This window comes from Lampris incognitus, chromosome 19, assembly GCF_029633865.1.
Source record: "Lampris incognitus isolate fLamInc1 chromosome 19, fLamInc1.hap2, whole genome shotgun sequence".
In the NCBI taxonomy this organism is placed as follows: domain Eukaryota; kingdom Metazoa; phylum Chordata; class Actinopteri; order Lampriformes; family Lampridae; genus Lampris; species Lampris incognitus.
In genome coordinates, this window is record NC_079229.1 from 11437733 (window position 1) to 11456439 (window position 18707).

Genomic DNA, 18707 nt, shown 5'->3' on the forward strand with positions numbered 1-18707 from the left:
TTCTGATAAGGAGATAACTAAGAGGTCAGGTGTTCTGGACCTCTTAGAGTCAGGTGATGAGGTCATGGCCGATAAGGGCTTCCTTATCAAAGACCTGCTCGATGAAATAGATGTAAAACTTGTCATCCCTGCATTTTTAGGTCCAAGTGGACAGTTTAGCTGTGATGAGCTCACAAGACACACAGAGTATTGCTGGCTTGAGAATACATGTCGAACGGTCAATAAGACGCATAAAGGAGTACCACATTTTTAATGGAGTCATACCCCTTTCACTAAGTGGAACAGTCAACCAACTGTGGACTGTGTGTGCTCTCCTAACAAATTTTCAGGGACCTATGTTTTAAACCTTTGTTAAATTCAGCTGACAAGAAAATAGTGCACACAAACCTTCGATAGATTGAAACATATTTAACTTCATTTCAGTACAGTCCCATTTTTTAGCCCACACCTTGAGATGAGCAATCACTATCTTAGTTTAGTAAACAATTGATGATTTGAGTTGGTAGCGAGTTCCAGTTTATTGCTACAACAGAATGACAGTTGACCGAACATATTTTAGTTTAAAATGAACCAACAGTTTTGTTAAAGGACAAAGAATGAAAATATTGTAGATGGGACAATCTAATGTATAAATATTGAATGTACCGTATAAAAATGAAATCTTATTTTTTATTTTATTGTGATTAAACAGCTTCTTTGAATACAGCCCTGTGTGTGTGTCTCTCCTCACTGGCACAGGAGAGGCAGAAAGTACTCGAAAAAGAAAAGATCCAGCTTAGTTTTCATATTGTGGTAAATGACGGTAGGTGCTCGAGGTTGGTAGTCCAAACCATATTTGCTGCTGGCCCCGGCTGCATTGATTTCCGATTGAGTAAGAAGGGGGCGTGGCTAAATTCCCACCACTTGGTTTTTTTTTTTATCCAAGATGGCCGCGGCGTGAAATGGGCGTATTCCTAACCTTATTTATTAATGAGGGCAGTGGAACAATATAGACTCGTTCAATCCAGGGAAAGAAAAGCCTTTTGCTCAACGAGAGGTTTATGTAGGTGAATATGGTTGAAGCTGTAATGGTGAACTTTACAAAATACAAAGCAAAAAACTACAAAAAGAAAAGCAAAATCGGGCAAGAGGATACTCCCCCCTCCCCCCTAGCACTTAACCCAAACTAAGCGCTATAAAGCTCCACATAGTACACAACCGCTTAAGATGCCTTAAACCTAACGCTATTGAATCTTGGCACGTCTCACTAAATACCAGAAATGGAGGTATAAATGTATATCGTAGAAAGAGAAAAAAAGAACAGAACACCCAGCCTTCACTGTTAGTGGCAGCCTCCAAACATAGGAATGAGTGAGAATTAACATATATCTAAGACTGGGTCGTGTCATTAGCAACAGTCTGGCATGGATAATAAACACAAATTACAATTGTGAACTGAAAAAATGCTGTCAAAAACTGAAACAAATCTTACAGATCTATTATTGGCAACAGTCTGACATACGGGATAGGCACAATTTACAAATGATCAACGAGGAAATTATTTTGTTACCCGTGCGCATATTGTGACGAACCGTCTGCACTTCAAAGGACGGGCTATTACTCCAGCGGGGGCATATCTTCACACCCTGTTCCACTCGGCGCTTCCACAGTCCTGTCGATATTAGCCTTAACAAAGGTAGACGCATCCAACGGTGACTTGAACTCGTTTGGACCCTTCAAATGTGAACGTTGCAGGATATGCGAGGGAGTATTTCAGACCAGAGCTTCGCGAAGCATTTTCTTTACCGGACTGAACGCAGCTCTCTTCCGCACTACGTCAGTGCTCATGTCCGGGTTGAAGCTAATCTTTGTCCCACGATATGTCAACTGCCCCGATCTCTCCCAGGATAGGCGCAGAATCTGTTCCTTTGCTCGATAGTGATGCAGGCTTACAGTCATGGCTGATGGGGGCCCGTTTGGCTGCGGTGGTGCGATGAGCACGGTCAAGTTCTGGTTTATGAGGGAAGCTGTCCGTGCGGAATACCTCAACCAGGAAGTATTCCATAGAGGAGGAGGGATGGCTGCCTTCAATTTTTTTTCTGGGAGACCAACAACTCTTAATATTCTGCCTCCGTGATCTGTTTTCCTGATCATCCAGACGAGCGTTAAGCTTCTCGTTTTAAGCCTTCAGGAGCGCTCCAGTGTAGCAACTCTGCTATCCACGTTGTTCAAACCATGTTCCACCTCTTGGATTTTCACTACGTGAGAGGAGACTGTGGGCTGTAATGTGGCGACTGTGCTTCGGAGCCCAGAAAGGATTTCGTCCCTCATAGTGTCGAGCGTTCTCTTCAAATCGCCACGGGTAAGTTGCTGAGGGTTAGCTGTTGCATGTGTAGGTGCATATAAATAACAGACAGAGTCGGGCTGTGTCGCTTAGTAACATGTATTCACCGGCTGTGTCCATAACGCAACTGAGGCATGTTACACAGGGCAAGTATACGTCAATCAGTGCCCCCAGGGGGAGCTGTTGGCTGCATAACATTACCCTACAACATCTCCCTTCCTTTCGTAGAATACAATACCAAATAATATAATGGATAGTATTAGCCATTAGAACATTAGTGCTCATATCCCAATATTGAAATAGTGCAATGGAAATAGTGCATCAAGAAGGAACAGCAAGTCAATATCAACCAAAACCTTTGCAGAACAATAACGACAAAATGGTAGCATCAGAACATCCACAAGACCACTGAATTAGAAGTGAACATCACAATTTTTGTTTCGTTTTTTAAAAAAATTTTTTTAATGTCCACAGTCCAGTGTGTGTGTGTGTGTGTGTGTGTGTGTGTGTGTGTGTGTGTGAGAGAGTGAGTGTGTGTGTGTGTGTGTCAGTCTCAGTACAGTGTATGACCTAGAGGTCAAGTCTTTCTGGAGGCTTAATCTGCCTCCCGCTCCGGGAGAAGGCCCGGCCCTGTAACTCACGGCATGGTGTGGTCACAGCCTGTGGGGGAGATGGTGGCAACCTCGGGGCTGATGACCTTGGAGACATTACAGGGCTGCTGACGACTTCCTCCATGCTGCCCCTGCCCACATGGCCCCCTTCAGCTGCACAGGCACCCACAGGCTGCTCCGGTGGCCGTTCTGTGTGGGCTGACGGCTGTGGAGGGGCAACCTCTGCTGGTCGGAGATCAACCCTGTTGCAACGGTACGTGGTTCCCTCCACGTTGACGAGATAGGACCGCGGTCCCACCTGCTGCAGGCATACTTCTCTCCTCCATCAGCTTGTCCTGTCACCCGGGATTGGTTTCATCCTGACAGGCTGGCCGACGTTTGGCTCTGGCAGATCCCTCGCAGTTCTGTTATATGTCAGCTTCGCTGCCTGATGCTTCACCCTCAGCTTGTCTGTGACCCCAATGATGATCTGAGGTGCTAGTAGCTGGTCGGCCACAGGGAGAAGAGTTCTCAGCCTTCGTGACATCAGCCGTTGTGCTGGGCTGCAGCGCATGCCCTCAGTGGGCGTGTTTCTCCAGTGTAGAAAAGCCTTCCAGGGGTCCTCGTCGGCCCGGTCTGCTTTTCTGCATAGGCCTTTCACAATCTTCACTGCAGACTCTGCTTTGCCGTTAGCTTTTGGCTGTCTCGGGGAGGACATGACATGTTCGAAGCCCCACTCCCTCGCAAACGCCCGAAACTCTCCACAATCAAACTGACCTCCGCAGTCAGAAATGACCCGGTCAGGAATACTGTACCGTGCAAACTGCGCCTTGCACCTTCGGATGGTCGTTTCTGCCGACAGGTCTGGGAGTAGATCAATCTCCCAGAAGTCTGAATAGTGATCCACCATGAGCAGGAAGTCCTGCCTTGCGTAGCTGAACAAGTCCATGCTCACCAGCTGCCAGGGACGTGTGGGGAGCGGGTGTGACATCATAGTCTCTTTTTGTTGCTCGTGTGCATACTCATTACACACTGAGCACTGCTGCACATAGTCTTTGATTTCCCCCTGCATATTTGGCCAGTAGAGAGTATCCCGGGCCTGTCTATAACAAGCCTCACCCCCCACATGGTTGTAGTGGATCCGTTTCAGCATCTCAGGACGCATAGCTTTCGGAATGATGACACGCTGGCTCCTAAAAAGCACACCGTCCTGTGCGCTTATTTCATCTCTGATGGCCCAGTATTCTCTGATGGCTATGGGGCTCTTGTCTTTGTGTTCTGGCCATCCCTCCAGCACGACCGACTTGAGTGTTAGAAGACATACACTACCGTTCAAAAGTTTGGGATCACCCAAACAATTTCGTGTTTTCGTGTAACCGGTGTGTACTACTCCCTTCAGAGGACAGCACAAACAGGCTCTAACAGGTACTATTTAATGAAGATGCCAGTTGGGGACCTGTGAGGCGTCTGTTTCTCAAACTAGAGACTCTAATGTACTTGTCTTCTTGCTCAGTTGTGCAACGCGGCCTCCCACTTCTTTTTCTACTCTGGTTAGAGCCTGTTTGTGCTGTCCTCTGAAGGGAGTAGTACACACCGGTGTAGGAAATCTTCAATTTCTTAGCAATTTCTCGCATGGAATAGCCTTCATTTCTAAGAACAAGAATAGACTGTCGAGTTTCAGATGAAAGTTCTCTTTTTCTGGCCATTTTGAGCGTTTAATTGACCCCACAAATGTGATGCTCCAGAAACTCAATCTGCTCAAAGAAGTGCCCATCCAACCAATCCAACTTGTGGGAGCTGCTTCTGGAAGCGTGGGGTGCAATTTCTCCAGATTACCTCAACAAATTAACAGCTAGAATGCCAAAGGTCTGCAATGCTGTAATTGCTGCAAATGGAGGATTCTTTGACGAAAGCAAAGTTTGATGTAAAAAAAATCTTATTTCAAATACAAATCATTATTTCTAACCTTGTCAATGTCTTGACTCTATTTTCTATTCATTTCACAACATATGGTGGTGAATAAGTGTGACTTTTCATGGAAAACACAAAATTGTTTGGGTGATCCCAAACTTTTGAACGGTAGTGTACATCCTCCTCTGTGTGTTTTCGAATCTGTGCGAGGCATTGGCTGGTGACATTTAGATAGTCTGCCTGCTGAATGGCTGCCGTGTCATACTGCACCTGCTGCATGCTGCAGACCATTTCACGTCTGTACTGAGTGTCCGTTCTCTGTGGCGGGGTGGTGGCTCTGCTGAGTGTGTCACTGATGTACATTTCAGGGCCTGGCTTGTACATCACCATGAGACAGTAGTTCTGAAGTGTGAGGAGCATGCTTTGAAGGCGCTTTGGTGCACTGAGAAGGGGCTTAGTGAAGATTGACACCAGCGGGCGGTGGTCGGTCTCTGCAGTCACATCACCCCTCCCATATAGGTAGTAGTGGAAGCGTTGACAAGCGAATACAATGCTCAGGCACTCCTTTTCAATCTGTGCGTAGTTTTGCTCCGTCTGGTTCAGCGCGCGGGAGGCGAACGCGACCGGCTGTTCCCCCCGAGGCAGGCAGCAGCCCAAACTGGTCTGACTGGAGTCGCTCTGTATGGTGACTTGCTGACATCATAGTAACGTAGTACTGGCACCGCCGTGACCAGCGTCTTGATTTCCTTCATAGCATTATCATGTTTGGGCAACCAGTGCCACAGCACACCTTTGTCCAGCAACCTTCTCAGCGGTTCACACACCTCTGACAAGCGGGGCATGAACCTCGATAAATAGTTAACGAAGCCGACACACCGCTGAATGCCTTTTGCATCCGTGGGGTTTGGCATGTCCAGGACTGCCCTGACCTTCTCGGGATCAGCTTTGAAGCCCTCCGCCGACAGTATGTGGCCGTGGAAGCGGACCTCCCTCACACGAAACTGTAGCTTTTTTTATGCTCAGCCTCAGCTTCACTTCCCTACATCTGTCCATCAGAGCAATGAGGTTTGCGTCGTGGTTGCGAACGGCCTCCTCCTCCGTGTCCCCACAGCCGACTATGAGGATGTCATCGGCTATGGGCTCAATTCCTTTCAAACCGGCCAGCAGCTCATGTTGTTTCCTCTGGTACAGCTCTGGTGCGACTGACACGCCGAAAGGGAGCTTCAGCCATCGCTTTCTACCCCACGGCGTCCAGAACGTTGTCATCAGGCTGCTCTCCTCATCAAGGCGACACTGCAAGAATGCGTCGCGCGCATCCACCAGGGTGAAGATACGTGCCTTAGGCAGCTTGTACAGCACGTCATCTAAAGTGGGCATGAGGTAATGGGACCTTTTCAGGGCTCGGTTAAGTGGCTTGGGGTCGATGCAAAGCCTCAATTTGTCCGGCTTCTTCACTATGACCAGATTGCTAATCCAGTCTGTGGGCTGAGTGACTGTGGTTAAGTGTCCATCCTTTTCATATTGGTCCAGCTGCGCCTTAACAGCTGCCTTGAGGGCCACCGGGACATTTCTTGGTGCGCACTGGACAGGGGCCACAGTGCTATCCAACTCGAAGTGAACATCACCCGGCAGTGACTCGACTGGGCTGGTGAACACATCATTGTAAGTGTTAATGAGACAGCCTTTGGTTGGCTCACCTGTCTTGCAGTGCTCCACTTTATTCAGCTCTTCGGGAATGGTGAAGCGTATCAAGCCAAGTCTCTCACATGTCTCCCCTGAAAGCAAGGGCTTCTGGCTGGTGCGCACGACCTCAAAGTCCAGTCTGTGCGTCTTGCCCCTGATGACACACTGTGTGCTGTACACTCCCATTGAGCTCATCCACTCACTGTTGTAGAGTCTCAGCCTGGTGAGACTTTTCTGAAGAGGCACTCTAGGCGCCAGTCTCATCTTGTCTTTCAAGCTCATCACGTTGAAGGTGGCTCCAGAGTCAAGCTGGCACCTCTGGACCCCTCTGTGCAGTGGCAGGTTTACAAACCACTTTTTCCTTTGAGTGTTCACAGCCCCCACGCTCTCAGCCATGTACACATCCCTCTCATCGCGGTCGCTGTCCTCCGGGTCCCCTAGCGGCGGGTCATCCACAGCGTTCAACTGATGTGCTTGCTGGCCTCTTTTCATGCATACTTTGGCAAAGTGATTAGCAGTGCCACACAAGCGACATGACTTTCCAAGTGCGGGGCACAGGTCTCGCCCCCGTCTGTGCGGTGTGCCAGAGTACTTGCATTCACCTGTGCCTCTCTGTGGCTGTGCAGATGTGTTGGTGGGCTCGGATGGCCTGCTGGTAGGTCTCCGTCCTGGTCGCTGTCCATGTGCTACATTGATGTTCTCCCCAGGCACAGAGCTGCTAAGTGACATGGATTTTAACTTATTGTCCAACACCTCCGCTGCACGGAAAATGTCAATAGCTCCCTCCAACTTAAGCTCCTTTTCTCTTAGCATGCGTCGTCTGGCGCCCTCATCAGTTGTTCCAAGAACAAGCCTGTCCCTTATAAGCTCGTCTCTTATAGCTCCATATTCACATGTGGCAGCCTTTTCTCTAAGTCTCGTGACAAAAGCATCCATAGGTTCTCCTTCCTCTTGTTTAAGGTTGCCAAAAACATACCTCTCAAAGATGACGTTTTTGGTAGGTGTGAAGTATTCCCCCAGTTTGTCGAGTATCGCTCCGGCGTCTTTCTGCTCTTCCGCTGTGAGTCCCAGGTTGTGGACGTAAACATGGAGGCATTCCTTCCCCATTAGCCTCCGGAGCGTTGCTGCCTGCACCGGCTTCTCTGCCTTGTCGATCCCGGTCGCAAGCAAATAATCCTCAAACTCTGATGGAAAGCTATCCCAGTTGCTGTGAAGATCCCCAGTCATCTTCATGGGCTCCGGCGGCGGAATATTGGAAGCCATCGTCTTGGCTCGATGCTAATGCTAGCAGGCTAACTAAAACTTCTAGCTACGCTTAGTAAAAAAATAAACGCACGCTGTTCAAGCAACAGGCAACGTAAGACTCACGTTGGGTTCCAATACAGCTTCTGACACCATGTTGCAAGTGTAGGTGCATATAAATAACAGACAGAGTCGGGCTGTGTCGCTTAGTAACATGTATTCACCGGCTGTGCCCATAACGCAACTGAGGCATGTTACACAGGGCAAGTATACATCAATCAGTGCCCCCAGGGGGAGCTGTTGGCTGCATAACATTACCCTACAACATTAGCCGCTGCGGCTTCAGAGCTAGCATTAGCTTCGGTAGCTTTCAGGCTATCGTTACCTTTGCCTGTGCCTGGCCGTGTGGTAATCGTTAGCCGAGGCCGCGTCGGGTTTGTTGCTCTCTTGCTGGGCTTACCACTCATCGTGCGGTCTTAAGTGTTGAGCCAAATTTTACACCAAACTCTTAATGAAAAAAAAAACAAAAAAACAAAAACACGAGTGTTCGATTAAAATAATTTGACGATATAAGTTATTAAATTAGCAATACGTGAGGAGCACTTGAATTCACGTCTTTACTCCGCCATGACACCGGAACTCCCCGTTCTGGTAGTTTTTAAGTTCCGGTCGTTGTTTGGGACTGTTCCAATGGTTATTTTCAGTTCTTTTTTATATGTATATATATATATATATATATATATATATATATATATATATACATTTCATGTTTTGTGGCCTTGTTACGTTTGTTAGATTAGCAATATGTGGTTTCCGTGTTGTTTTTCAGGTATTATTTCCAACATGTCTGGTTACAGCCGCCGTTTCAGACGCACCGTGACTACCACCGAGGTGTGACAGTGTTTACAGGCGTCGGACAGCGGCCATTTTAAATTGTTTGAAAATGTGTGTTAAAGGTCAAATGTTAATTTTGGTGTCAGTCGTTTCTTAACAAACATACTAACTATGCAAGGGTGTGTACATTCTACAGGTCCCCACACTGGACATATTTAAAAGCAGGTTTAAAAAGTTTAAAACAGCACAACTAAGTTCATAGTGTGTGTGTGTGTGTGTGTGTGTTTTATATATTTTGCTATATTTATATGTATATTCTGCCCTGATTGTTGTTAATTTTAATTAATTAGTGTTTATTGCTCTTATTTATTTTACTAACTGTTTTAAACTTGTCTGTACTTTTATAAATGTTTCCTGTACTTTTATTTATTTATTTGGGAGGGGGTTTGTTGTTTTATTGTGTGAAGCACGTTTTGTTACATTTGTTTGTATGAAAAGTGCGATACAAATAAAATCTGATTGAGTGAGTGAGTGATTAATTGAGTGATTAAGTGATTGGTTATTTCAATTGGGTATTTATCGTGACAGAATATAGAGTTTAAAAACCGTGGGGTTATTCTAGTAGTTTTTAAGTTCCGGACGTTTTTTGGGACTGTTTCAAATTTTATTTTCTGTTTTTTCACATTTCACGTTTTATAGGCCTTGTTATGTTTTTAGATTAGCAATATGTGTTTTCGTTTTGTTTTTCAGGTAATAGTTTCATTTTTTCAATTTTGCTATTCAAGTTCGACCATGTCTCTGAAGTTTAAATTGTTTAGAAATAGTATTATAGTTGTCAAATGTTAATTTTGGTGCCAGTCGTTTTCTAACACACATACTAACATATGCAATGTATTGATATCTCAGTTGGGTATTTATCTTGACAGAATATAGAGTTTAAAAACCGGCGGTCATTTTGACCGCCCATGGTCGTTTTAGGTAGTTAACCGAGTGTTTAATAAATGTGGTGATGGGTGTCCTCATCACGTCCAACTAAACAGGACATGTCTATAATACAAACCTACCTCGTTCACAAGGGTGGAGGATCCCACAGGTGCCGCATAATCCCATCCATCCATACATTTAACTGTACTATTAATCCCATACGCCTCAATAGTTTCCAAATCCAGATCCACGGGTGTGTACATGCTACAGCTTTCATACTTCCCATCCCTGTCCACGGGCAGGGTCAGATTTTTCTGCTTTTCATAAGTCAGGTTGGGGCCCTGGGCCAAAATCCAGTCTGTGTTGCAGTGGTGTGAGAAACGGATGCTCGTGAACACCTGAGATATCATGTCGAAAGCGATGAAAATGTTCGGGATGCATGTCGCCGCTAGTAACCGCTTCTGGAATAACCCGAACTCCCCGATCTCTGTGATGACCTGACCGAAGCCACTCATACTGATGCCTGTCTTGAGCTGGACGCGTCCGGTTTGACAGGAAACTGGAGCGAGACACTGTCAGGCTACGTGACGGCAGCCGATGCCCAGTGCTGATGAATAATAACCTCCAGTAAACCTAGTTGTGTATTTGAAGTCCAACTGTCCCTACCTGCCCCGTCACACTTGGTTGGGTGTGTACACACCGAGGTCATCGTGCAGACATCGGCGGTGGGGCCAAGAGTCCCTCTGAATTCCATTTTAGGTTACAGGGACTTTGGAACGTACTGGAGACTTGAGCCAGATGGGTGCCCAAACCGGGGACGGGGGGGGGGGGTTCTCTGATTGGTCCGGAATTATTTAATCTTTCAGAGTTTGAATGACTGCACGGACCACATGGGAGTTCAGAGGGGTGATTGTGTAAACGTGTAATATCTGCCCCTACCCAAGGCCAGACAGTGGTGAAACCGGCATGAGCTCATGCGTCATGCATGCAGGGACGGTGAACGTAGACGTCTACATAGACGGACACCGAAGACTGTGCAGGGCCAACGACCAAGACATTTAAAACACAAGTGACTCGAGGCTGTTTTATGGAGGTGGAGGTGAACGGTTCCCTGCGAGAGAGATGGAGAAAAGCTTTTATCGAATCCAAGATTAATCCTCGATTTTCACTCTTCACACTTAAAAATGTCTCGTTTGTTTCCTAACTCCAAATTCGAGTAAACTTGAATGTGTGACAAAACAAGAAGGAAGTACTTACACAGTTGAGTCAAAAGAGGAGCTTTGCAGGGGTAAATCATTTAACATATGCTAATAAAAAAGTGTCTAGATGTGTCTTGTCGTGGATTTTCCTTTAACCTTTCAATGGGCTCTTGCCCCAGCAACCTCTGGGAAGAATAATCATTGGACAAATATTGGAGCAAACAGAGAATCTTTAATGCATCTGCAGATGAAGAGACATATGACCACAGAGATGTTAGTCTGTGAGGATATGCTCTGCCCCTATACTGGAGATAGGGTTTTTTATAGCACAGTCCGTCGCGTCATACCCTATGTTTCTTGCATTAACCAAGGTGTTGCAGGAAAACATCAATCATGTTCTGTGACTGGTGAGTGTCTGTAGGTTTATTCTTTTACTGCCCCAGGCCGGAGAGGCCCTCATGTGTTAGTGACCATTTGTTGTTATCTTTGTGTGGGAAGTTTCATACACACAGAGAAGTAGAGAACTACAGAGTTCATACGGAGTGCATATGGAGTACATTTTGTACTCCACAATTCCCCCCTTTTGTTCATCATTGAACACCAAGAGGTAACATAGAAATAATACAAATCAGCACACATAACATGCATATACAGAAATTATAAACAGACATGAGAACAACCGGAATTGAAAGGGTTAACCAGTGTTCGTCATAAAGTATCATTCAGACGGGGGAGTCGCTGTCATCGGAGGAGGTGTAGGAGTATTCAGAACCGGAGTCCTTGTGGGGAGGCGGGGAAGAGAGGAGCAGCAGTGTTGGAGAGGGGGAAGACGAAACAAGGTCCCTGTCCTGTTGGGCAAGGAGGTGATAATTCACGAGCTGAGTAGCAATGAAGCCGTTTATCAAACGCCGAACTATGGGCACAATGCAGCAGGTGAGGAGTAGCAGGACACCCAGGAAAACTGATGCTGCTATGGCTAGGCGAGTAAAAGACATCAGGACCCATTATTTGCATCAGCATCTCCGATATGAACTGCACCGGATCTTTACCGGCCTCACTGCCTTCAGGAATGTTCAGTACATGGAGATTGGCCCTCCGAGATCAGTTCTCGAGGTCGTCGATTCGGTGCTGGAGAGACAGGTTTTGAGTTCGGAGCATTTCGATGGTGGACTCAGCTACAGTTAAACGTTCAAAGTTGTCACTGGTTACAGACTCCACAGAGGTAAGGCGATTTTGGACTCTCAAAGCCAAACCCAAATCTGTGGTCTCCAGAGCTAGGGAGTTGGTGCTAGTCTCATCCAGACAACCAGAGGGGTCTTCATGTGTGGGAGGATTGGCTGGGCCAGGAGCAGACCAGCCTGACCCCCTCTCTCATCCGGAAGCTGACCAGGACACCTTGGAGACCACCCTCACACCGACACAGCTCCTACAGCCGTGCTATGTGGCGGGTTGCTCTTTGTTCTGTCCAGCCGGGAGGCTGTCTTTCCGTGGAGCATACCCCGGGGCTCTAGACCTGGTACCACGGGAGTGGGGGTGTTACCCAGCCCGTCTGGAGGAGGGGGAGGAGCAGGTGGTGACAGCTCTGGGCAGGCTGCGTAACCCTGGAGGAATGTTTTCAGCGCATTGACCTTTGGTTGGACAATTCTGGAGGGAAAAACTTTCAGAGAGAAACTGCACAACACTGAAAACACTGTCATTCTAGGATTCTGAAGATTTGTTGTCAACTTGATTCGGTGTTCTTCAGATACTTCTGCTATGATCTAAGTTTGTCTTCGTCAAGCAGTTTATTTACTATGAAGTAAAAATCAAAGAAAACTGTACAGAAGAAGGCTCACAACCATCCTGAATTTCAATTCCTCATTCCCACTACCCCTCTTTTTACACAAGAACAAAACCCATTTAACCATGAAGAAAAAAAATGAAATTATGATATGATCAGTTTGTATGTTAGTTGTTAGTAAACCAAAAAACAATTTCATGCAGTCAAATGAATCGGACTTTCATTTCATCCAAGCTGTCCACAAATGTTCCGAAGTCTGTAATGTTGTACTTATCTGAAATAATTGTCTTTAAAACTAAAACAGATGAGGGATTATAAAGATAGTTGTCTCAGATCCTGAACGTTCGAATAAACCCAAATTAATAAAACCATAAGGTATCTTGTAAATCATTGAAACAATGAGCTGTTTGATGACAAAAAACAAATGCCCACCACCTTAACCAAGTGAAACAACAAGCCCCTTTCAAGGCCCCAATTGTCAGGAAAACAAAAGGTTTGGAAAAGCCAAAACAAAACCTCCCCCAGCTTTTATATCCCCTTTTAAGCCACTCTCACGGACTTGCAACTTCTAAACAACACAAAATGGCCAAACGGACAAACACCACGGAACAAACTATGAACACACACACAGACAAGTCATGTCAAACACAAAAGTCAGTCAGGGTCAGTCAAGGTGCGGTTTGGTACCAATGGTTTCGTGTCATAGTCCTCTGTAGCTTTTTTCTTTCCCTACTTTCACACTCTTTCTCCCACATTCCCAAAATGCTTTCTTGCTCTGCCATATACTCTAACCATTTTGTAGGAATCTTTTTCCTTTCTAAGACCTTCGCTTTTCCCTTTTCCATGGACTGTCGGACATTCATTAGTTTATTCTTGCTCAAAGTTCCTTCAACAGGAACCTCGTGATCCTGTATCCAGTCTAAAACATGTTTTACCGAGTCTTCACCATATTTCCTTATCATTATCTGATAGATCGGACCCTCCATATCTATCGGGGGCAGTTTACGGCCCTTGTTTCCTTTTTTTCTGGTTTCACTTAACCCTACCAGGTAACCACTCTTATTAGTGCGAGACCGAGGATTTTTGCGAGAGGTTCACTTGATCCTACCAGGTAACCACTTTAGAAGTGCGAAACCGAGGGTAAACAGCCGCTTAATTGTCAGTGCACGACCTCATATGCGTTTTTAAATGATCATTTTATCCTTTAAAGAATTCTGCTTACCCGTGCGATGAATCTCCCAGGGTTTTGCTGAGGAATCTCAGCGACACCGACCAAACAGACCACCCGCCTCTCCCTTTCTTCTTCTCAAACCTGCTGAGGTTATTGGGAGATCGGTGACTATGTCCTCGTCCCGAGATGACCAGTCAGCCGGTTGTCCGTTTGGCGGGCGACGTGAGATCCCAGTTCTGACACCGAAATTGTCGTGGATTTTCCTTTAACCTTTCAATGGGCTCTTGCCCCAGCAACCTCTGGGAAGAATAATCATCGGACAAATATTGGAGCAAACAGAGAATCTTTAATGCATCTGCAGATGGAGAGACATATGACCACAGAGATGTTAGTCTGTGAGGATATGCTCTGCCCCTATACTGGAGATAGGGTTTTTTTATAGCACAGTCCGTCGCGTCATACCCTATGTTTCTTGCATTAACCAAGGTGTTGCAGGAAAACATCAATCATGTTCTGTGACTGGTGAGTGTCTGTAGGTTTATTCTTTTACTGCCCCAGGCCGGAGTGGCCCTCATGTTTTAGTGACCATTTGTTGTTATCTTTACTGCCCAAGGCCGGAGAGGCCCTGATGTGTTAGTGACCATTTGTTGTTATCTTTGTGTGGGAAGTTTCATACACATACGTAGAGAAGTAGAAAACTACAGAGTTCATACGGAGTGCATATGGAGTACATTTGGTACTCCACAGTCTACTGCAAACATTTCACTTTATCAAATAAGACAGTTGTCACCAGAAAAAAAGAAAAATAATGAAGTGAAAGTAAGAAGGCACTTTGAAGCTGTGCATTAAAATGGGGATAATCCCTGCCTGCCAGTTAGATTGGATATCTATACGTCATACAAGTGCAGCAGTCCACTGACAGTCTGTGAGCTGCAGAACAAAATTTAGAGACAAAATGAAACATGAAGCAAGTTGGATTTAGCAATTTTTGGCATAAAATTCTATCCTATGATTTTCACTGATGTTTCCTCTGTATTGCAGAAACCATTTTCATTGCCTCTTTCTCTGCTTAAATAGCAGCAGATTGGGTGTATTTGGTATATGCTGCATCCAAGACAACGCTGAACTCGGATCTTTCATATTGGACATTTCAGACTTTCGATATCATCAGTTCACGCTGTTCACTGAGGGAAAACAGCATAAAAGATGGATGCCTGTAGGAAAAAGTCAACACTGAAATATATCTATACTAAACATTTTCTCATAATTTACTTTCTACAGGTAGGATTCACATCTTATTATCTATTTACCAAATGTTTGCAGTTTCTTGTTCAACTTTTTCCTGCAGCTCAGGTCGGATAAATCAGATCCCTGAAACGAAACCCGAGTCTCCAGCCTGTAATTGTTTTCTACGAGGCCGATGCAGTTTCTTTACAGAAAGTTGAATCGGGGGGCGTCCGGGGGGCGTGACGGTCTATTCCGTTGCCTACCAACAAGGGGATCCCGATTCAAACCCCCGTGTTGCCTCCGGCTTGGTCAGGCGTCCCTACATACACAATTGACCTTTCGCAAAGTACCGCCCCAGAACGGTGCTTGTCCAATCCTACCTTAGCAACGGTTTCTATGTGAGGGAGGTCCGTCAAGCTTTCAAACACACAGCAAAATGCTGAAACGGTGTGCCTATGGGATCTGCAAATCGGATACTAGATATCTGAAAAGTCTGGAGGGGGCGTAATTTTCTTTCCCTTCCCGAAACCCAGAACGCAAGAAGCGCAATGTCGGCAATAGATTTTGCAGTATAGCAGACCCCATGGCCAGCTTAATCCATCCAAAATCAACAAAATACCTGTCTGCTCCAAGCTAAGCTTGCTACTAGCTATTATTGATAGCTAATACAGCTAACGTATTATTACTGTTACTTTTACCCACACAATTATTATTACCATTATTAACATATCAACGGATTACTGACTAACAAAATAACATTATTAATTTACCTGATGAACGTAACCAGCTTAGTCTGTGGCCAGAGATACCTAGTTTAATGATAGCTAATGATAGCTAGCCCACTAACATAACTTTGTTATGCTAGACACAGGTTAGCCAGGTTCCACCTTTCATTTCAGAGTAAAAAGACGCGCGGGGAGGGTCGGCTGGGATGGTCTCTGGCCAGTCTGACCTCCCCATATCCGGCCTATTTTAAACGTTTCTCCCCCTCTGTGAGCTCCAGGTGGGTACCGGTCGTTCGGAAAAGTCATCCCACCCGCGGGGGCATCTCGTTTGCCTTATTTTGTTGAAAATACCGGTTCTGGTCCGAAGATAAAAAAAAAATCATGGGGCGGTTCCCCCGGCCCCGGGGTATGTCCCTGGCCGCCCTGCGACCCCCAGGAGCCCATACAGTACCCCCGAAACAGCCTGGATAAAAGAACGCTATGGGGAACCTTGGCCAAAATCAACACTACAATATGGTGATGTTGACAATGGATTATCAAAAATATACCAATAATAGCTGAAATATGTAACTTACCCTACAGTGCAAGAGCACAGTTGGTCCACAATGTGTTTCAGAATTAGTTGATGGGGTTTCTCATTCTTTGATTGCGACCGGTAAGCTTTACCCTCAATTACAGTCGCACCCGGCAGCCCGGAGTCCACGCAAGTCAGTCTTACTTTTGATATTCTGAACGTATCCCGCCACCGCATACTGTAGCCCCTTCTGCCTTTCACGGGATGATATTAAGGATGAATTACTCCAAAATACATCACTTATTTTCTCTGGGAATGCGTTGATTTCTTCATGTTTTGGTGTTTTCCGGCTACTTCCTGGATGGCTATGAAACGCCTGAAGGGCATAGCAACAGTAACTAAGGGGGGCGGAACTTTGCGAAAGGTCAATTGGCCGTGTTTGCGGGTAGGAAGCCGGATGTGGGCATGTGTCCTGGTCGCTGCACTAGCGCCTCCTCTGGCCGGTCGGGGCGTCTGGTGGGGGGGGGGACTGGGGGGAATAGCGTTTGCATGTTCTCCCCGTGTCTGCGGTGGGTTTTCTCCGGGTGCTTCGGTTTCCCCCACCATCAAAAAGACATGCATGTTAGGGTTAATCCCCCTGTCTGTGCCCTGGACCGAGGCAGGGTAAGAAGAACTGGAGCTGGTCCCCGGATGCTGCACGGCGGCTGCCCACTGCTCCTGGCTACACAGCTGGGATGGCTTAAATACAGAGCAGAATCAATAGAGTATATCAAAATCAAAATTAAAAAAAAAATCTGAGTAAATTATCCAATAAACAGGAATTTTATCAGATTCCCTGTTTATGGATTTGATTCACGTGGTTTATGGTTACGTGTATCACAAGCTCGATAAACACGGCGTCCGAGGCAGCTCGGTTTGGATCTGCAGTACTAAGGCTCAGCCAGAAGTAGACCAGGCTCGTTGAGAACCTACGAAGAGAAAAGGAGAGATAGCCAGAAATAAATGGAAAGATCTTATTTAACAATATCATAATTGTCACCAGGTCTAATTTGCTGTGGCATTAGAAACTGGTATGCAAAATAATCGGCAAGAGAAATTACAAATGCTCACCAGACACCCTGTACGATGGAATGATCGCTCTCTCTGAAGGATGTCTTTATCATTCTCTCTCTCCTGTGTGAATAATGGGTTTTTTTTCTCCTGTGTATGTGAATGGTGTGATGTGAGTATCATGTGTAGTCTGTCCTCCCGGGTCTCCATGGTGACGGTGGTTCCCACCTGGACACTGCTTGGCATCCTCTTCATCACATTTTTATATATCTTATAAATCAATATAATTTTGTTATCCTGTTTCAGTGTTATATCCTTCTCTCACTCCGATGTGTGACTAATGTCTTTCTTGTCTCTTCTCCCGTGTGTGAATGGTGTGACGTCAGTCTCCCCTGTGTGTGTCTGTCCTCCTGTCAGGTCTACATGGTGACGGTGGTCTCGCGGCTCGGGCTGTTCCGGTGGCGTCTGCTTGGCATCCATCCATCATCCAAACGGCTTATCCTGCTCTCAGGGTGGCGGGGATGCTGGAGCCTATCCCAGCAGCCACTGGGTGGCAGGCGGAGAGACACCCTGGACAGGCCGCCAGGCCATCACAGGACATTCTAGAAATAAAATAAAATAAAACATTTCTCCCAAAAACTAGAGATGGAATATTTGACACTCAATAGTGTGAAATAAATTGTAAACAGCTTCACAGCAAATATAAACATAAGTAATAAAGCCCACACTAAATAAATACACATAAAATAACTGGGATCAAGACTGCTAACTTAAAATATGTCTCACTTTGACATATGTAAAGTCTCAGTGTAGAACAAGTCTTTGTAGTGTATTCTTCATATATCTTATAATTCCATTATAATTCTGTTATCCTCTTTCAATGTTGTGTTGTGTAAATTGTGTAAACACAACATCCATTGCACGTTGTCCGTCTTGGGGGAGAGATCCCCCTCTGTTGCTCTCCCTGAGGTTTCTTACTGTTTTTTTCTACCTGTTACAGGTTTTTTAGGGAGTTGTTCCTTATCCGATGCGAGGGTCTAAGGACAGGATGTTGTGTCGCTGTAAAGCCCCCTGAGGCAAATTTGTAATTTGTGATATTGGACTACACAAATAAAATTGACTTGACTTGAATGCTTTCTCAGTTAGGGTATCCTGAAGCGGGCAAACACGCTTCCTATTTTGGATGCGCCCTCGATTTCCAGCTCAACAAATAAATGTTTTTTTAGACCACATACTTAAAATTCAAAACTCCAGCGGTAGCTGCGCTCACATGAGCCACTATTTTTCCCCCAAATGAAATCAATCTGATCGATTGGTTGTAATGCGGACGTTGTACAGGACCGTTGTGGTGAAGAGGGAGCTGAGCCGGAAGGCAAAGCTCTCAATTTACCAGTCAGTCTTCGTTCCAACCCTCACCTATGGTCATGAGCTTTGGGTAGTGACCGAAAGGGTGAGATCGCGGATACAAGCGGCTGAACAACACATTCTCACTCCCTAGGCGTCATTTTCTGTAGATTAGTCAAGTTCCATATGC

The 18707-nt window shown here is 45.8% G+C and overlaps 1 protein-coding gene across 1 annotated transcript in view; it reads right to left on the reverse strand.

The window, feature by feature from the left end:
* Window positions 1–10022, reverse strand: part of LOC130129989 (solute carrier family 22 member 13-like) — a 34818-nt gene extending 24796 nt beyond the window's left edge. Inside the window, exon 1 of the mRNA XM_056299711.1 lies at window positions 9648–10022. Within this exon, the coding sequence (XP_056155686.1) occupies window positions 9648–10022 (375 nt within the window). The remainder of the gene's footprint in view (window positions 1–9647) is intronic.
* Between the last annotated feature and the right edge of the window lie 8685 nt (window positions 10023–18707).